This window comes from Mobula hypostoma, chromosome 6, assembly GCF_963921235.1.
Source record: "Mobula hypostoma chromosome 6, sMobHyp1.1, whole genome shotgun sequence".
NCBI classification, from domain to species: Eukaryota; Metazoa; Chordata; class Chondrichthyes; order Myliobatiformes; family Myliobatidae; genus Mobula; species Mobula hypostoma.
Window position 1 is genome coordinate 24962357 of NC_086102.1, and position 21904 is coordinate 24984260.

The following is a 21904-nucleotide window of genomic DNA, read 5'->3' on the forward strand; positions in this document are numbered from 1 at the left end:
GAAAATAAGGGACATTTTGCTGCCTATCAAACTGGTGTTAGAACTGGAAGAACAACAATGGAATCTGTTGCCCTTTTAGATCATGGTATTAAAAAAGTGTTTCAAAATAGAGAAGTAATGGTAAGTGTGTTTCTAGATATTGAAAGAGCATATGACTCACTATGGAAGGATGGCTTATTAATTAAATTCTATGATGCGGAAATTAGAGATATAATGTTTAAATGGATCAGATTTCCTTAAGAAAAGGACAATTCAAGTACGAACAGGTGGAACAAGCTCCAAGTCAGTTAAAATAGGTAATGGTATCCTTCAAGGAAGTGTCATTAGTCCAGTTCTTTTTAATATCATGATAAATGACATCTTTGATCAGGTAGGGACAGAATTTGGGCAAATCATTGTTTGCAGACGATGGTGCAATCTGGAACAGAGGAAGAAACATCAAGTATATTTTAAGGCAAGTACAAAAGGCTTTAAGGTCAGTTGAAAACTGGATGGAGGTTTAGCATTACCTAACTTTAGATTTTATTATTGGGCTATTAATATTCGACATATGAAATTTTGATTACTTGACCGGGACATACTATCTATTCCTAAATGGGTAGCATTGGAATTACAATCTGTTCAGGGTTATACACTTGGTTCTATTTTAGGTTCATCTCTTCCTTTTGATTCGAAACGCCTTAAGCAGGTCTCTAACCCGATCGTTAAATATGCTTTGCGTATTTGGTTTCAATTCAGAAAATTTTTTGATCTTAATCAATTCGGGTTAGCGATTCCTATTTTAGGTAACATATTTTTTCCTCCCTCTTTTACGGATCGCGCTTTTCAAACTTGGAACACTAAGGGTATTTTACGGTTTTTGGATTTATTTTTAGATGGTTCCCTTATGTCTTTTGAACAATTATCTAATAAATATAACTTATCAAGAATACATTTTTTTAGATATTTACAAGTTAGAAATTTCCTAAGTACTATACTTTCTTCCTTTCCAATGCTTCCTCCTATATATATTTTAGATTCGATAATTAACCTTAATCCATGTCAGAAAGGTGCATCGGCTATGATTTATAATATTATTATGAAACTTAGGAAAGCTCCATTTGATAAGATTAGGGTAGATTGGGAACAGGAATTGGGGCTTACCATTTCTGTGGATGATTGGGGGCAGATTTTACAATTAGTTAATACTTCCTCTATTTGTGCTAAACATTCCCTAATTCAATTTAAAGTGGTTCATAGAGCACATATGTCCAAAGATAAGTTAGCGCGTTTTTACACGCATATTAATCCTTTCTGTGATAGATGTTCGGGGCAGATAGCCTCTTTAACTCATATGTTTTGGTCTTGCCCTACTTTGGAAACTTTTTGGAGAGATATTTTCAATATTATTTCTAAGGTATTAAATATAGATATCTCTCCTCACCCTATTACTGCTATCTTTGGACTACCTAAAATTTCTAGTAATCTTTCCCCTTCAGCCCGTAGAATGATTGCATTTCTTACTTTAATGGCGAAAAGATGTATTTTACAACATTGGAAAGAGCTTAATGCTCCAACTACCTTTTTTTTGGTTTTCTCAGACGATTTTATGTTTGAATCTGGAGAAAATTAGAAGTAACCTTTATGATTCTTCATTTAAATTTGAACAGATTTGGGGACCTTTTATTCGATATTTTCATTTAATGTAATATTTACCCTTCTTGTTTTTTTTTTCACTGTTTTAATGGAGGTCGGGATTGAGGACGTGATTTTAAGTTTAACTCTGTTTGGTTTCAAGTTAGCCCATTGCTTTGCTTTGCTTTTAGTTAGTTGCACGGTGGGTTTTTTTTTCTTTTTTTCCATTGATATATATAAAATCTAGTATACTATTATGTTATCTTGGTTTCTTATGCTTAAATTACATTGTTTGTAGTATTTTCTTTTTGGTATTGTTATCTTTTGGAATTTTATTATACTTTAACATTGTATTAATGTTTATATGGCTTACCTTTTTTGTATACTTACTCAATAAAAAGATTTAAAAAGAAAGAAAAGAAAGAAAACTGGGCTAATAAATGGGGTTTCAGGATTTCTGCTTCTAAGCCCAAATATATGATTTTTGACTTTAGAAGAAAGATTCCTGATTGTGAATTGTGACTATATGATTCTCCCCTAGAAAAAGTCAAGGTATTCAAGTTTTTAGGTGTCTGGTTTGATGAAAGACTTACTTGGAGGGTTCATATAGATAAAACAATTGGAAAGTGTGAGAAAGTTTTAAATTTTATGAGAAGTATTGCTGGATGCGACTGGGGAGCAGGGCGGGAAACTATGTACTTAATATATCTAGCTATGATTATAGTCAATAGACAATAGGTGCAGGAGTAGGCCATTTGGCCCTTCCAGCCAGCACCGCCATTCACTGTGATCATGGCTAATCATCCACAATCAGTATCCAGTTCCTGCCTTATCCCCATAAACTTTGATTCTGCTATCTTTAAGAGCTCTATTCATCTCTTTCTTGAAAGCATCCAGAGACTTGGCCTCCACAGCCTTCTGGGGCAGAGCATTCCACATATCCACCACTCTCTGGGTGAAGAAGTTTTCCCTCAACTCTGTTCTAAATGGCCTACCCCTGATTCTTAAACTGTGGCCTCTGGTTCTGGACTCACCCATCAGCAGGAACATGCTTCCTGCCTCCAGCGTGTCCAATTCCTTAATAATCTTATATGTTTCAATCAGATCCCCTCCCATCCTTCTAAATTCCAGAGTATACAAGCCCAATCACTCCAATCTTTCAACATATGACAGTCCCACCATCCCGGGAATTAACCTTGTGAACCTACGCTGCACTTCCTCAATAGCAAGAATGTCCTTCCTCAAATTTGGACTCCAAAACTGCACACAATACTCCAGGTGTGGTCTCACCAGGGCCCTGTACAGCTGCAGAAGGACCTCTTTGCTCTTATACTCAATTCCCCTTGTTATGAAGGCCAGCATGCCATTAGCTTTCTTCCCTGCCTGCTGTACCTGCATGCTTGCTTTCAGTGACTGATGTACAAGAACATCCAGATCTCGTTGTACTTCCCCTTTTCCTAACAACTCCATTTATAATATAATCTGCCTTCCTGTTCTTACCACCAAAGTGGATAACCTCACATTTATCCACATTAAACTGCATCTGCCATGCATCCGCCCACTCGCCCAGCCTGTCCAAGTCACCCTGCATTCTCATAACATCCTCCTCACATTTCACACTGCCACCCAGCTTTGTGTCATCTGCAAATTTGCTAATGTTACTTTTAATCCCTTCATCTAAATCATTAATGTATATTGTAAACAGCTGCGATCCCAGCACTGTTGTTCAAGAGGCTATCTGGCTTAAATTTATTTTGGTTTTCTATTAAATCTTTGTTTGGCCATCAAGAGAACCAACATCAGATTGAAGAGTTTATTATTCAGTTTATAGGTTATAGTCTATATTATATTCAGACTAGGTTATATTGGAGAATTTGAGTTCCTTGAAGTTCTATAATTAATTATACATCCTGCAGAGGGCAGTAATACGCCTAGATGCGTCTAAACTGCTGGAAATAATAATAATAAGAGGAGGAGGGGACGAGGAGGAGGAGGAGACGATGACTTATGGCTGTCGCTAGGAACTGCTGGGTCGGTCAGCGGACTTGGAGGACAGGAAAGACAGCAGTTGGCTAAACAACTATATTGTGAATGGACGGAGGATGGCAGGAAGAAGAGATGGAGGTTAGCGGGAAAGAGGAATGGAGTGGAAAGAGTAAGAAAAGAAGAGGTATGAGATGTCAAACTCTGAGGAATCAGGGGATGATCAAAATAGGATAGCAAAACAATGGAAAGAAGATGAGATTAAAGCAATTATAAAACTGAGCGAACCCAATTCATTTGACAAAGGTAATCAACAAACTTATAGGTGAGGTCAAAAGAGCAAAGGTATTACAAAATGGATCGCTATTAATGATTTGTCGGGATAGTGCTCAGCAAGGCAAAGCGATAAGATTAAATAAAATAGGCAGCAAAAAAGTACATTGTCCAATACCCAACAACAAAGTGGACTAGAGGAATTATTTCAGGAATACCAACAAAAGTTACTATGAATGAGATTAAACAGAACATAAAAAGAGCAAAAATTATTGAGGCCAAACATTTGAAAGTTACAAGAAATGAAAAAAAAGTGTGATAGTTTATCAGTTATGATTAACTTTGTGAAGAGAGATTGCTGACTAAAGTTTATTTAGGGTATATGTGTTATGAGGTCAGGATATATATACCACTGCCTTTACGATGCTTCAAATGTCAGAAATTCGGGCATATTACGGTGGTCTGCAGAGGGGAAACAAAGGTGTGGGAGATACGCTGGAGAACACGAATACCGGAAATGTGAGGCGGGAGCTCGGTTGAAATGCTGCAGTTGTGGCGAGGAACACAGTGCAGCTTATCGAGGGTGCATTAATAGCAGGAAGGCAGCTGAGATACAATATGTAGTGTAACTCAAGAGATCAGTTACGCAGAGGCAGTGAAAGGAGTCACTGAAAAGGAGAAGACCATCAAGCCAACAAATTCAGGGAATAATAAACCTGTGAACTGAGGGGTGTAATATGATAAATAAGGATACACTAATAATGAGTAGAAAGGATTTCGTACTGTTTATGGTAGATGCAATTAACTGTTCAGCACAGACAAGAGAACCTAAAAAATTAAATTTGTAGTCAAGTCTGCAGAAAAAAATCTTGGTATTACAGGGCTTAGGTGGGAAGTAGTTAAAGGAATGCTGAATGGAGGATCAAACAGCTCACAGGCAGGGGAGGTGAGATCTTAATGGCAGTACATATTTTACAATGGAATGCAAGGAGTCTTATCGTAAATGGTCAAGAATTTAAGAAATATGTATCAGAACTTAAGGGAAAACCTCAGATTTTATCTACAAGAAAGATGGTTGAAACCACAATTTTACAAGGATATACAGCTGTTAGGAAGGATAGAAGTAATGGCAATGGTGGAGGAGTAGCAATATTTATAACCAGTGGGATGAAGTATAATATAATCAACATAGGGCAGAAATATGAATCAATAATAATCAAAATGTGGATAGGCAGAGAAAGTTAGGTAATAAAATATTATTATAATCCATGTAGACGATTAAGCAAAGATACATTAAACACAGTGGGTGGTGGGATGAAAGGGAAAATAATATGGTGTGGGGATTTCAATGGACACAGTACACTATGGAGATGTAAAAATACTGATGAAAACAGATTAGTGATAGAAGAATTTATAGATGACGAAAAATTGGTATGTATAAATAATGGAGAAGGTACGAGATATAACATATCCCAGAACACAGAATCCGCAATAGACTTAACATCTGTAAGTAGAGAATTAGCAGGAATCAGTACTTGGAATGTATTAAAAACAAACTACAGTAGGAAGCGATCACTATACCATACTCACAAGAATTCAGATTAAAATAGAACAAAATAAAGGACCTAGAGTGTCAAGGTGGAAACTAAATAAGGCAGATTGGGAGCTATTTCAAAGAAGTGAAGTAAGACGCGTAAAGATTTTCGATGAAAATATATTGGATATAGAAGAAATGAATGATAAATTGGTCACAGCAATTATAAATTCATCATAGGAAAAAGAAAGTGTTCCACGGTGGAATTGTGAATGTTGTAGAAGTATAAAAGTAAGAAATAAAGCATTTAAAGTGTTAAAAAGACAACATTCGATAGAAACATTATTACAATAAAAGAGCACAAGCAGAAGTTCGGAAAATAATAAGAGAAGCAAAGCGAGCATACTGGAGACAATATTGTACAAAATTGGAAGAGAAACTCAACTGTCTGAAATATGGGACATGATAAGGAAAATGAATGGTATAAGAAGTAGTAAAGAGATTTCTGTGCTAAAAAGTAAGGACAAAATGGCAATTAACAATGTAGAAAAAGCAGAAATATTGGCAAAAACTTTTGTTAACATACATAGCTCGGAGAATTTGACGGTTGAGGCTAGACAGCAAGGAGAGGAGAGGCTTAACCAAAATTCAAGAATTACGGACAAAAGAGCAACATCAGAAGTGCTGGATACATCTATTAGCATAACAGAAAGAGAAATCCATTATGAATGCGTGGCCAGCTTCTCCTGGGAAGGATCAAGTATGGGGTATAATGCTGAAGCACTCATCAAGAGGTGCACTTTTAGTTCTACAGAGACTGTTTAATAACATATGGGAAATCGGTAAAATACCATCTGCATGGAAACATTCTATTATTGTTCCAATATTAAAACCTGGTAAAGATTCATCAGACCCAACAAACTATAGACCAATTGCATTAACTTCACAGCTAGGTAAACTTATGGAACGAATAATAACTGACAGGCTTACATACTTTCTAGAATAAAGAATTCTTATTTCTCCCTACCAAAGTAATTTTCGTAAAGGATGAACTTACAGTAGATTCAATACTTAGCTTGGAATCCGAAATCAGGAAGGCTCAAACAAATAAAGAGATGGTCCTGGTGGTTTTCTTCGACATAGAAAAGGCATATAATATACTTTGGAAAGAGGGAGTGTGAATTAACTTGAAAGAATTAGGGGTGGAAGGAAAATTATATAACTGGGTTCTCGACTTTCTTTTTGATCGAACAATTCAAGTCAAGGTGGAAGCAGAGTACTCCTGGACATATTTGGTTGAAAACGGAATACCACAAGGTAGTGTCTGCAGTCCATTACTATTTACCATAATGATAAATGACATATTTGCACCAGTTGAACATAGTGTGGGGAAATCCGTATATGCAGATGATGGTGCTTTGTGGGTAGGGGAAGAAATTTAATTTATACGCAAAGGAAATTGCCAGATGCAATAAATAAAGCGGAGGAGTGGGCAAATAAATGGGGTTTCAAATTGTCTATAAGTAAGTCGCAAGTGATATGTTTCTCAAGAAATCACAAACCAGTTTCCGTGAAATTATATGAACAAAAATTAGAGCAGGTAAAGGTAATTCGGTTCCTTGGTTTGTTATTTGATGAGAAACTTACATGGAAAAAGCAAATCGAGAAAATTACAATCAAATGTTAAAAAAAGCAACTTATTGAGGTGTCTTGTTCGACAGGATTGGGGTGCAAACAGGTTATCACTACTAAATATTTATCAAGCTCTAATGAGGGCTACATTGGATTATAGATGTGTAGCATTCATGTCAGCTGCAGAAAGTAATTTAAAAATGCTGGATGATGAGCAAGCTCAGGCCCTCAGGATATGTAGTGGTGCATTCAGAACATCACCTATACCAGCTCCAAGTCAAAATGGGGGAAATGCCGTTAAGACTTAGAAGATTAAAGCTAATGCTACATTACTGGGTTAACATCATGGGCCATAACTACTCACATCCAGCTAAAGTTATATTAAAAGACTGCTGGGAACATAGTAATTCAAATTATAATATCTTTGAATGGATCGGGGATGCAGCGGCACAAATATATGGTCTACACGAAATGGAGTATAGCCCTACAGTTCCAATATCTGATGTTCCTCCATGGCTCTTTACAATAAATAAAGTGGATATAAATCCGCAACAACTTTTGGGAAAGAAGTCTGACTGTGAAATCAAACTGATAGTACAAGAATATATAGACCTGCATTTTAGAAACAAACTTGCAATATTTACGGATGGGTCAAAAGACTCTAGCTCTGGCCACACAGGTATTGCAGTCTACATTCCTCATTGCAAAACTAGCATTAAGAAAAGAAGATCAAACCATTTATCAGTGTACGCAACAGAATTAATGGCAATATTGAGTGCATTATCTTGGATAGAAGAAAATAATGTCAAAAAGGCTGTAATCTGTTCAGTTTGTCTGCATTAACCTCTATCAAATCAAGAAAATCAGAAAGTAGACAGGATATTTTATTGGAGATTCTATGCAAGTTATATACACTGACCAAAAATGGGGTAGCTTTCTTTGGGTTCCTGTTCATTGTGGTGTGGAGGGTAATGAAAAAGTGGACATTATAGCTAAACAATCACTTAAGTTGTCTATAGTAGAGGTCCAGATCCCTCTCAGCAAAGCAGAAGTCAAAAGCATTATAAAAACACGTATTGAGGAGACACGGCAGAAACACTGGGACGAGAGTGAAACAGGGAGACAACTGTACAAAATACAGAGGCAAGTCAGATACAAAGGAATATCAGGTGGACATAGAAAGATAGAAGTGATAATCAGTCGTTTAAGAATTGGACACACAAGTCTTAATTACACATTACATAAAATAGGGAAACATCCAACTGGGTTGTGTGAATACTGTAATCAACCAGAAACAGTTGAACATGTATTGATTAAATGTAAGAAGTACCAAAGGGAAAGACTGAAGATGACAGGAGCGCTTAAGATAAACAAACAAACTGCTGTGGGTATAGAATACATTTTAAGTGGGATTTCAAGAGAAATACAGACCTATATCATGAAGTATCTGAAAGACACTGGTTTATTATATAGAATTTAGGGAATACAATTGTTTTCATTCCTCCTGTTTATCAAATGATCCACATTGCCATCTAGTAGGTGGTGGTAATGCACCTTAAAGCTGGCGGGGGGGGGGGAGGAAGGGAGATAGAGAGACAAAGAAGGCGGCGGCTTGTCATTTGACTAAATTGTGCTTGAGGAAGATTGTTGGGTTTAATGTTGAAATGTTGCAATCAGTATCTGTAAGTATGTGACTAATAAGGCCATAGGGTATTATGGACAGAAAAAGTTCCTGCGTGTCAACATCATCTCTGAAGATCTGTCCTGGGACCAACATATTGATCCAATTACAGAGAAGGAATGTCAACAGCTGCAGTTCATTAGGAGTTTAAGGAGATTTGGTATGTCATCAGACTCTAGCAAATCTCTACAGGAGTACTGTGGAGAGCATTCTAACTGGTTGCATCACTGCCTGGTATGGAAGGTACACTGCATTATGTCAGACAATGCTGCAAAAGGTTGCAAACTCTGCCAGCTCCAACATAGGCACTATCACCGCACTTTACACCACATGCTGTTGGAGCAGTGCTGCCAGGATAATCAAGGACATGACCCACCCAGCCAACGCACTTTTCATCCCTCTTCCCTCCAGGAGAAGGCTCAGGAGCTTGAACACTCGTATGGCCAGATTTGGGAACAGCTTCTTTCCAACTGTGATAAGACTGCTAAACGGATCCTGACCCGGATCTGGGCCGTACCCTCCAAATATCCAGACCTGCCTCTCGGTTTTTTTTTCCACTACCTTACTTTCCATTTTTCCATTTATGATTTATAATTTAAATTTTTAATATTTACTAATTTTTACTACTTCAATATTTTTAATATTTAACATTTGTAATCCAGGGAGTGGGAAGTGCAGAATCAAATATCGCTGTGATGATTGTACGTTCTAGTATCAATTGTTTGGAGACAATAAAGTATAAGTATCTTCCACAGCATTGATGACATCTTCAAAACATGATGCTTCAAAAAGGCAACATCCAACATTAAGGACCCCCAGCCACTCAGACATGCCTTCTTCTCATTGTCACCATCAAGAAGAGACCCTCCATCTTCCCTTACTCCCATGATCCACTGCTCTCCCTTTTACTTTGGAGTTGGCCAAAGTAAAATGGAAGGTGATGCTGGCAGGGATGTCAGCAGAGCAGCAATGGTGTGAGTTTCTGGGAAAGATGAGGAAGGTACAGAATAGATGTATTCCAAAAACAAAGGAATACTCAATTGGCAGAGTAGTACAGCTGTGGCTGACAAGAGAAGTCAAAACTAATATAAAAGCTAAAGAAAGGACATGCAACAAAGCAAAAATAAGTGGGAAGGTAGAGGATTGGGAAGCTTTTAAAAATCTACAGAGAAAGTAATAGAATCCATTAGGAGGGAAAAATGAAATATGAAAGCAAGCTAGTAAACAATATTGAAGTGGATAGTAAAAGCTTTTACAAGTATGTTTAAAAAAAAGAGAAATTAGAGTGGATATAGGAGCGACAGAAAATGAGGCTGGAGAAATAATAATGGGGGACAGGAGATGGTAGATGAACTAAATGGGTATTTTGCATCAGTCTTCACTGTAGAAGACACTAGCAGTGTGCCAGATGTTGAAGGGTGTGACGGACGAGAAGTGAGTGTAGTTACTATTACAAAGAAGGTGGTGCTCAAAACGCTGAAGGACCTAAGGGTACGTAAGTCACCTGGACCAGATGAACTGCACCCTAGGGTTCTGAAAGAGGTAGCGATAGAGATTGTGAAAGCATTAGTAATGATCTTTCTAAAATCACTGGACTCTAGCATTATGCCAGAGGACTGGAAAATTGCAAATGTCACTCCACCCTAAGAAAGGAGAAAAGCAGCAGAAAGGAAATTATAGATCAGTTAGCCTGACCTCATGTGATTCGGAAGATGTTGGAATCAATTGTTAAGGAAGAGGTTGTGGACTTTTTGGTAACACAGGACTAGCCAGGACAAAGTCACCATGGTTTCCTTAAGGAAAAATCCTGCTTGTTGAACTTGATGGAGTTCTTTCAGGTGATTACAAGTAGGCTAGATAAAGAGGATGCAGTGGATGTTGTTTATTTGGACTCTCAGTAGGCATTTGACAAGGTGCTTCATAACAGGCTGCTTACCAAGTTAAGAGCCCATGGTACTATAGGAAAGTTATTGGCACAGTTAGAGCATTGGCTGATTGGTAGGAGGCAGAGAGTGGGAATAAAAGGATTATTTTCTGGTTGGCTGCCAATGACTAATGGTGTTCCGCAGGGGATGGTGCTGTATATAAATGATTTAGATGGAATGGATGACTTTGTTGCCAAGTTTGCAGATGATACGAAGCTGGCGAAGGGGCAGGTAATGTTGAGGAAACAGGCAGGCTACAGAAGGCCTTAAGTAAATTAGGAGAATGGGCAAGAAAGTGACAAACGAAATACAATGTTGGAAAATGTGTGGTCATGCACTTTGGTAGTAGAAATAAGTATGCAGATTATTTTCTAAGCGGAGAGAAAACCAAAAATCTGAGATGCAAAGGGACATGGGAGTCCTTGTGCAGAACACCCTAAAGGTTAACTTGCAGGTAGTCAGTGGTGAGGAAGGCAAATGCAATGTTAGCTTTCATTTCAAGTGGTCTAAAATACAGGAGCAGGGATTGGATGCTGAGGATTTATGAGGCACTGGTGAGGCCTCACCTTGAGTATTGTGAACAGTTTTGGGCTCCTCATTTAAGAAAAGATGTGCTGGCATTAGGGAAGGTTCAGAGGAGGTTCACAAGGATGATTCCAGGAATGAAAGGGTTATTATACAAGGAACGCTTGATGGCTCCGAGTCTGTACTCGCTGGAATTTAGAAGATGTCGGGGGATCTCACTGAAACCTTTTGAATGCTGAAGGGCCTTGACAGAGTAGACGCAGAAGGGATGTTTCCCATGGTGGGGGAGTCTAAGACAAGAGGGCACAGCCTAGGTATGAACAGGTGTCCACTTAAAACAGTGATGTGGAGAAATTTCTTTAGACAGTGGGTGGTGAATTTGTGGAACTTGTTGCCACAGGCACCAGTGCAGGCCAGGTCATTAGGTGTATTTAAAGCGGAGATTGATAGGTTCTTGATTGGACACAGCATCAATGGTTACAGAGAGAAGACCAGGGAGTGGGGCTGAGGAGGGGAAAAAAGATTCAGCCAATGTTGAATGGCGGAGCAGACTCCATGGTCTAATTCTGCTCCTATATCTTATGGTCATTGGAACAGCCTTTTCCCCTCATCCATCAGATTTTGGATGGACAATGAAACAACCCATAAATTCTCCCTCACTATTTTTTGCTCTCTACTTGTAATACTTACAGCGCCTATAAAATGTATTCACCCTCCCCCCTCCCCGGAAGCTTTCATGTTTTATTGTTTTACAACATTGAATCACAGTGGATCTAATTTGGCTTTTTTGACTTCATATTGATCAACAGAAAAGGACTCTTATAAGTCAATGTGAAAACAGATCTCTACAAGGTGATCTAAATTAATTACAAATATTAAACACAAAATAATTGCTTGCACAAGTATTCACCCCCTTTAATATGACACACCAAATCATCACTCAGGCAATTAGTTTTAGAAGTCACATAATTAGTTAAATGGAGATTTCCTGTGTGCAGTCTAGCTGTTTCAATTGATTGTAGTAAAAATACACCTGTCCAACTGCTAGTGCGTCAGTATCCTGACTAAAACTACACCTTGAAGACAAAAGAACACTCCAAGCAACTCCATGAAAAGGCTATTTAAAAACCACGTCAGGGGATGGATACATAAAAATTTTCAAGTCTCTGAATATCTCTTGGAATACAGTTAAGTCAATCATTAAGAACTGGAAAGAATGTTGTTCGTCCTTCGTAGTCGAAGATGACCATGGCTTCAAAGTCAAATGGGAGATTGGTGGCTGTGGATCCGGAGGTGACTGATGAGGCCAATCCGGGCCCTGAAGGCTCGCCCACATGTGGGACACAAGTGGGTGGGAGCTGTCGTGGCAGTGGATGCTGCTCGGGCCTTGCGCACAGCACGCTTTCGTTGCGCCTCGATGATGCGCCTGACTTCAGCTGCACGGGCTCCTGTGGTGATCTTGCTGTGCCAAGCTGGACGGTCGAGGGCAAGCATCTCCCACATGTTGATGTCCACACCCAGGCCTTTGAGGGACGCTTTGAGGCAGTCTTTGTAACGTTTCTTCTGCCCCCCGACTGAGCGCTTGCCCTGACACAGTTCTCCGTACAGCAGCTGCTTAGGCAATCGGCTGTCTGGCATTCTGACCACATGTCCAGCCCACCTGGCTTGGGTTTTCAGCAGGAGGGTGTAGATGCTGCAGAGCCCAGCTCGTTCCAGGATTTCCGTGTCGGGGACTTTGTCCTGCCACCTGATGTGGAGGAGTCTGCGGAGACAGCTCAGGTGAAAGTGGTTGTGCTGTTTGGCGTGTCTGCTGTAGACAGTCCAGGTCTCGCTGGCGTAAAGGAGGGTGGTAAGGACCACTGCACAGTAGACCTTCAGCTTGGTGGTAAGGCTGAGTCCTCTCCGCTCCCAGACGTTCTCACGGAGTCTCCCAAAGGCGGCGCTGGCTTTGGCAGTCCTGTTGTTGACCTCAGCGTCTATATTCACTGCGCAAGAGAGTATGCTGCCCAGGTAGGTGAAGTTGTCGACTGCCTGGAGGTTCTGGCCCTTCACTGTGATGCGCGACTCCTGGTATGGCTTTCCTGGGGCAGGCTGGTACATAACTTTGGTCTTTTTGGTGCTGATAGTGAGACCGAAGTTGTCGCAGGCTTGTGAGAAGCAGTCCATTTCACGCTGCATCTCTGCAAACACGAAGTCTCTGATGACAGTCTCTCGCACCTTTGTAACTGCCTGCAGGCGCCTAAGGTTGAACAACCTGCCGTCAGTCCTGTACCTGACGTGGATTCCTTCTTTGTAGTTACGGAAGGCATCTGTCAGCATGGCAGAGAATACCATACTGAACAGAGTCGAGGCAAGAACGCAGCCTTGTTTGACGCCATTTGTCACTGGGAAGGCCTCCAACTCGTCGCCGTCATCCAGAACTTTCACCATCATACTGTCGTGGAACTGCCGGACGATTGTGATGAACTTGCTGGGGCAGCCAAACTTCATGATCTTCCACAAGCCTTCTCTGCTGACCGTATCAAAAGCCTTGGTTAGATCGACAAAGTCACGAAGAGGTCGCTGTGTTGCTCATGGCCTTTTTCCTGGAGTTGTCGCGCAGCAAAAATCATGTCCGCGGTCCCACGTTCAGCACGGAAGCCGCACTGGCTTTCTGGGAGCAGACCTTGCTCAAGATGTTGGAGAAGGCGGCTGAGCAGGACGCGGGCCAGAATCTTCCCCGCAATGGACAAGAGGGAGATGCCTCGGTGGTTGTCGCAAGACTGGCGGTTGCCTTTCCTCTTGTAGATGTGGACTATGCTGGCATCTTTCAGCTGTTGCGGGACCTGTCCCTTTTTCCACATGGACTGGAAGAGTACAGTCAGTTTTTACATCATGACAGGGCCTCCTGCTTTGTATACCTCAGCAGGGATTGCATCGGGTCCTGGCGCTTTGCCACAGGAGAGTTGCTTCACTGCCTTCCTGACTTCATCTACCGTGGGGAGGGTGTCGAGGTTCTTGTTGATCTCTACCTGGGGCAGGTGGGCAATGGCCTCGTCGTTGATGTCGGCAGGGCGGTTAAGGACTTTGTTAAAGTGCTCAGCCCACCGATCCAGAATCTGCTTCTTCTCTGTCAGCAGCTGCGTCTCATCTGCGTTGAGGAGAGGTGAGGAGCCGGAGGACTGGGGTCCGTATACAGCCTTAAGCGCATCGTAGAAGCGCTTTATGTCGTGGCTGTCTGCATAGCCCTGGATTTCATCGGCCTTCTTGCTGAACCAGCTGTCCTGCATCTCGAAGTTTTTCTGCACCTTTCTTCTTGCGTTGGTAAAGGCATCTTTCTTGGCTAGCGACGTGGGGTAGTTCTGATGCGCTCTGTAATGTTAATGTTTCTCCGTTAGTAGTGCCCGTATTTCTTCATCATTCTCATCGAACCAGTTTTGGTTTCTTCGGGTTGCTGGTCCGAGATGTTCGAGGGCGGTAGTATAGACAGTGTCTCTGAAGGCCGTCCACTGTTCCTCAACGCTGGTCCCGTCATCCTGTGGTGTGTCAGGCAGTCTGCCTTCAAGGTCATCGACGAATTCTTCTGCAACCCTGCTGCTTTTCAGCTTGGAGACATTCAGCCTCTTTGCAGTCTTCTGCCCTTGGGGTCTTCTCATGGGCAGAATGCCAAGCCTGAACTTGGACACAATGAGGCGGTGGTCGGTCCAGCAGTCGGCACCACACATGGCTCTCGTCACTCTGACATCCATCCTGTCCCTCTTCCTGGTGATGATGTAGTCAATCAGATGCCAGTGCTTCGAGCGTGGGTGCATCCATGACGTCTTCTTACAGGTGGGTAGGCGGGACAGGGTGTTGGTGATGACAACGTCGTGTGTGGCACATGTCTTGAGGAGCAGAAGGCCGTTGTTGTTACACTTGCCAGTGCCGTGTCTCCCAATGATCCCTTCCCAGGTTTGGTAGTCTGTCCCTACTCTGGCATTGAAGTCCCTGAGAACGATGAGCTTCTCTGACTGTGGGATTGCTGAGATGAGGGTGTCGAGTTCTTCATAGAACTTGTCTTTAATGTCATCTGGGTTGGTCATGGTGGGAGCATAGGCACTAATCAGCGTAGCACTCTTCTTGTTTGCAAGTGGGAGCTGAAGTGTCATCAGGCGGTCGTTGTTGCTCTCTGGGTGCTTGGTTAGTTTGCGGGCCAGGTTAGAATTGATGGCAAATCCCACGCCTGCTTCTCGTCGTTCAGCGCTGCTGCAACCGCTCCAGAAGAACGTGTATCCACCACTACGCTCTGTCAGCTGGCCCTTGTCTGGAAAGAATATGGCACAGCTGGAAATCTACATACAGCAGGCTGTCCTCAAAAACTGCAAGAAGGGGACTTGTTTGCATTTTGTTGTTTGATTGTTTGTGGTTTTTGTATTGCTATATTTACGCTCTATTCTTGGTTGGTGCGGCTGTAATGAAACCCAATTTCCCTCGGGATCAATAAAGCATATCTATCTATCTATGTTGTGAGTGAGGCCACTGAGAGTCTTATGACAACTCTGGAGGAGTGGAAGAAGGTTCTATGGTCTGATAAAACCAAAATTGAGTTTGTTGGCCATCAGACTAAATGCTATGGCATAAGCCGAACACCACACATCATCAAAAACCATGAAGCATGGTGGTGGCTGCATCATGCTGTGGGGATGCTTCACTGCAGCAGGCCCTGGAAGGCTTGTGAAGGTAGAAGGTAAAATGAATGCAGAAAAATACAGGGAAATCCTGGAGGAAAACCTGATGAGGTCTGCAAGAGAACTGTGACTTGGGAGAAGATTTGTTTCCCAGCAAGACAACGACCCCAATCATTAAGGCAAAGCTACACAGGCAATGTCTTAAAACCAAAGTTAATGTCCTGGAGTGGCCATGTCAGAGTCCAGACCTCAATCCAACTGAGAATTTGTGGCTGGACTTGAAAAGGGCAATTTCACTCAGAATCCCCATGCAATCTGACAGAGCTAGAACAGTTTGGTGAAGAAGAATGGGGAATGATTGCAGTGTCTAGATGTGAAAGCTGATACAGACCTATTCACATAGACTCAAGGCGGCAATTGCTGCCAAAGGTGCATCTACTAAATACTGACTTGAAGGGGGTGAATACTTGTGCAATCAATTATTTTGTGTTTTATATTTGTAATTAATTTAGATCACTTTGTAGAGATCTGTTTTTACTTTGACATGAAAGAGTATTTTTCTATTGATTAACGTCCACAAAAAGCCAAATTAAATCCACTGTGATTCAATGTTGTAAAACAATGACCATTTATGGTCAACCAGGCCTGTGGAAGCTACAGGCCAACCAAGCAGTGACAACAGTAACAGGTTTTACTTCTCTTGCCAGAATGAAAGTGGTCAAAAGTATTATATCAGCAGTTTATGAAATCACAAAGAAAACAACAGGATCAAGTGGAACGATGATAACATGTCACAACAGTGTGCTGAGAACATTTAGAATTGGATTCTTTTTCCTTTCTGAAAACAGTAAACATTTGGAAGGTTCATTGCCTGAAGGAGAGGATTAAGGTACATGTTTTCCCTCATGATTACAGTTTGAATTTGAACCCAATTTTGTCTATCACCATTGTTCAATACCCGACTTGGCAAATGTAGCATCCGCTTAGCACCTCCCACTCCCCGAACACAATCAGGGTCTCGTGAAGCCACAGGAGCAGATGGTGGATGGTCGTATGAGCAGCTGGTGCATATCACAAGTCCTGGTTATGTGACCACTGACACAAGGCAGATGATCTCCGAAGAGTATTGATGATGGCTAAGGTCACCTGTCTTGTAAAGACACTGTCCAGAAGGCGGCAATGGTGAACCACTTCTGCAGAAGAATTTGCCATGACCGATCATGGCCATGGGACCACGACTGGCCACGTCGCATGACACGGCTCATAATGATGATTACGCCTTCTAGGCTTAAGCTTTTCTGGAACTATGATTCATATCCTTTACACCATTGCCATTCTTACTGCTTTCCCCAGGTGCTTTTGGGTGCTTTTTTTTTGCAAAATCTGCGGGGTTGTAGTCTACAACGATTCTGTACAAAGAGCTCTAAGTTAAAGGGCTTTTGAATCTTTACAAAAGCAGTGCTTGTGTATCATTTATAGCGATTCTGAAAGTCGCAGTCAGATAATACAAAGTGTCTATCTTGCACAAAACAAGGTAATTTAATCAGACAAGCTTGCTTCTTATTGCTCTCCAATTTGGTAACCATATTTGGTTAAATTACAGTGCCCCAGGCTTGCCTAGTACAAGGTTAATACAGAGTGCAGGGAAGCAGTTATTTTTTTCTATTTCTACTGTACTGGGGGCATGTGGCCAAGTGGTTAAGGCATTCGACTAGCAACCTGAAGGTCATGAGTTCGAGCCCCAGCCGAAGCAGTGTGTTGTGTCCTTGAGCAAGGCACTTAACCACACAGTGCTCTGTGACGACACTGGTGCCAAGCTGTATCGGCCCTTGCCCTTCCCTTGGACAACATTGGTGTCGTGGAGAGGGGAGACTTGCAGCATGGGCAACTGCCGATCTTCCATACAACCTTGCCCCAGGCCTGCGCCCTGGAGAGTGAAGACTTTCCAGGTGCAGATCCATGGTCTCGCAAGACTAACGGATGCCTTAACTGTACTGGACCCAAGGGTGCTTGGTACCAATATCATACATAAAATAACCAAACAGTATTCATACCCTCAGATACAATCCCACCTAATAAAATTATTTATAAGCAATGAGATCAAACATGGATGGTATTGTAAAACACGAACAATAGACAGTTTGTACCTGTATCAGATGATGACAGGAGTTTGCTAACAGGTGCACCCTGCTCGGAGTTCTCTTGCACCAAGGATTCCTCCTCTGCATCTTTCACATCTGTAGAGGACTTTACAGGGGTGTCTGTTATTAAAGAGAAAAGTTCAAAGTCAGTCATTATTAGGAAGCTGCCTCTGGCATTGAAATTCTACTGAAAATGGCCCTATTTACAATGTCAGAATGTAATTGCACAGAAGGGACTAGTTACCCAAACAATTCTTCTGCTTGACAGCAGGTTTGATGACAATGTTAGGGTCGGCCCTTTGAGTGAAGTGCAGAAAGTTTACAAGGGAGTAGGTTAAGTAAAGGCAGTGGAAGAATTGAGTGGTCATTGCCTGTCAGTGTTAGCATCAAACTGATTTAAACTGTATAGGAAATCAGAAGAGGCAAGAACTCTGAAGTCAGAAGAAAGTGTCCACAGCCTGGGTGAATACTTATCAAATAGGCACTGAGGCAAAGGCAGAAGAGCTTAATATCATGCTTGGAATCCTGTTTCAGTAACTGTGGTTTCCACTGCAAATCACAGTACTCTCTACCTCTGTCCACTTCCAGCAATTCTAAAGAATGTGGGGAAGGGGAAGGAATTTCATATCAGAGACAGAGTGGACATAAAGGGTATGTTTCCGAAAGTCAGTGAGTCTAGGGACAGAGGGCACAGCCTCAGAATAGAAAGATGTCTCTTACAGAGATGAGGAAGAACTTACTTAGCCAGAGAGTGGTGAATCTGTGGAATTCATTGCCACGGATACCCGTGGTGGACAAGTCATGAGTACATTCAGAGTGGAGGTTAATAGGTTCTCAATTAGCAAGGGTGTTAAAGGGAGAAGGTAGGAAAATGGGGTTGAGAGTGATAATAAATTGGCCATGATGGGAGTGGGGGACCAGGCCAAATGGAGTAATTCTGCTCCTCTGTCTTATGGTCTACAAGCTCCCCCACTCCCTCGCCCACCACATTCAATGAGTATCTTCTACTGTCTTCAGCGTGATGCCACAACCAAACAGCTTCCTTTCCCTTATGTCCTGGTATTCGAAAATGATAGTTGTCCCTGTGACCTTGGGTTCATTTTCCCGTCTCCACTGTTATCACTCCTCTTGCAACCGGGGCGAGGTATCACCTGCCTTTTTACCTTTCCCCTTCCCACCAACCAGGGATTTAAATAGATGATCCGGAAGAATCGGCAACTCACTTGCACTTCTGCCAATTCCATGCAGTACATTCTGTGCTCACAATGTACCCAAACTCAAACCACCAATTACTTTGCAGGATTCCTCCTAACAGTGTGTAACTGTGACTGAACATCCATTTATAGAGTTATAGAATCGTAGAGCACTACAGTACAGAAACAGGCCCTTTGACTCATCTAGTCTGTGCTGAACGGTTATTCCGCCTAATCCTACTGACCTGTACTTGAACTATAGCCCTGCATCCCCTTCCCATCCATGTACTTGTACAAATTTCTTTTACATATTGAAATCAAACCTGCATCCAGAATTTCAGGATTGGGTGTGTCTGCACCCAGACTAACCACCTGCGCCCCCCGCCGCTCCTGGCACTCTTTCTCTGCCACAGCGCTCCACCCTTGCTGTTCCAAACATCCTTTGCTCCCACCAGATTTACAAACTCGCTCCCTGTGCCACAATGACAAATACGGTACTGTGCAAAATTCTTGGGCGCCCTAGCTATATATACGTGCCTAAGACTTTTGCACAGCATTAAATACAGTCTTTATCCCTTCTGCTCTTTCAGCCCAGATGGAGAACCACAGAGGAAAACTACAACTGTCCATTTCCCTCCACAGGTGCCGCCTGACCTGCTGATTTCTTCCTTTCTTATTCCATCACATCACTCCATATTCGACTCTTGACGGAATATGTGCCTAACCAATTAATTTTAGTCCCAGTACACTTGAGTTTTGGAAGCTGGACATGTGTGTATTTTTAAAGAAAGAGTAATCACCAATATTAACCCTTTCATTACCTGAAGGCGACACACCAGGCTTCCCATCTGTTCGAGGCTTGGTCTTAACAGCGGTTACCGTGGTAACAACAGTGCCACAAGGCATGACTGTTCGATCCTTCTCTACTTTCTTTGCCGGAAGCAGAGTGGGAGATTGTCGAGATTTCATTTCATTAGGTTCCATATAACAGAACTGTAATGAGATCAGGCTCATGGTTCATATTCTTGGACTTTTCCATTATAAACCAGCATCCACCAAATGTCACCAAAGCAGATAGTGTGAGACTGAGATACGGGGACTCGACACTGAGTATACACTCAGTGGCCACTTTATTAAGTGGATACCTGCTCATTGATGCAAATGCAGTGGATTCTGGTAAACTGGGACACACGGGGACCAGTACATTTTGGACCAATTGAGTGGCTGTCCTAATTAGCTGAAGTTTCATCAAATTGTTACAAATATATGAACAAGACAACCACCCAAGTAACAATTTCAGTATTTAAATGAAATACAGAACAAAGTAGTACACTACCAAAACAACTACAGTACTGTGCAATTGTGTATTAGTTCCTAATAGTTATTGATAGAGGAATTAATCCAGTGTACGCTGTCATGTTCTTCTGATTGACTGTAAAATGAACAAAATCAGAGGACACACCTAGACACATAATGGACTGCCTTCAAACAATGCTTTCAACAACTGCATCCTCCAAATCTTCATTTTCATTGTAACATCCAAGATGATTGTCGATACTTCAAAATTCTTCGTAGTTCCTAACTTATTGAAGTAGTGAAAGTATTTCACTTGCACTCCTTGCTGTTTCTGGAATTTTCAAACATCAATGCTTGAAACTGCAGTGAGCAAAATAGTTCCGAATTGTCTTACTGCTTATTACTCACCAACTATCAATGACAAAAATCACTGCTTTTTGAACACACACACAAGCAGGCGATGCTATTTAAAAACCGTTTGCTCTAAGCAGTGTGTAGTGTTTAAATGCCACATAACTGATGCTAGTTAGAAATCGTTCAGCAACAGCCTTCGATCTTGACTAAGCGGCATAGTGTCCCAAGTAAACGAAGAGAATCCTGGCTATTTTCTCAATTTGTCTTTGTTCTTTAAGAGTTGTCCCAAATAAGAGTCGTCCCAAATAAGAGTCTGCCCCAATTAACCACAATCCACTGTATCTAAGCAGCCAATCATGTGGCAGCAACTCAAGGCATGAAAGCGTGCAGACATGGTTAAGAGGTTTAGCTGATGTTCAGACAAAACATCAGAATGGAAAGAAATGAGACTGTAGTGACCTTGACTGTGGAATGATGGTTGGTGCCAGACGGAGAGGTTTGAGTATCTCTGAACTGCTGATCTCCTGGGATTCTCAGTCTCTAGAATTTACACAGAATGGTGTGAAAAACAAAAAAGAGCATCCAGTGAGTGGTAGTCCTGTGGGTGAAAATATCTTATTAATGGGAGAGGTCAGAGAATGGCCAGACTGATTCAATAAACAGGAAGACGACAGTAACAAAATAAGCATGCGTTACAGCAGTAGAGTGCAGAAGTGCATCTCTGTATGCACAACACATCAAATATGAAGTGGATGGGCTACAGCAGCAGAAGACCATGAGCATACACTTAGTGGCCACTTAATTAGGTACAGGAGGTACTAATAAATTGGTTTCCGAGTGTAGAGTATCCATCTAAATTCTTGCTCTGTTTAAAGTTAATTTCCAGCAGTTCCCAAATACATGGAGAGCTATGCAGGACGGAAGGGTTAGATCGACCTTAGGTTAAAATATCGTTAGTCCATCGTAGGCCAACAGGCCACATCATCTTTGAAGTGCCACTGGTTAATCTGATCCGTACCTTACAATTTTTAATATTAATGCGCTTTAGTTTGTTATTTAAGTGTGATTCATCCGTAGATTTTATCCTTGCCTTCGTAAGTTATTGTG

General features: G+C 41.6%; 1 protein-coding gene across 1 annotated transcript in view; it reads right to left on the reverse strand.

The window, feature by feature from the left end:
* LOC134347877 (C2 domain-containing protein 2) overlaps nucleotides 1-21904 on the reverse strand; it is a 94520-nt gene that overhangs the window by 20224 nt on the left and 52392 nt on the right. The window contains exons 10-11 of the mRNA XM_063050437.1: nucleotides 19969-20140; nucleotides 17961-18074 (exon numbers count right to left, since the gene is read on the reverse strand). Of these exons, the coding sequence (XP_062906507.1) occupies nucleotides 17961-18074; nucleotides 19969-20140 (286 nt within the window). The remainder of the gene's footprint in view (nucleotides 1-17960; nucleotides 18075-19968; nucleotides 20141-21904) is intronic.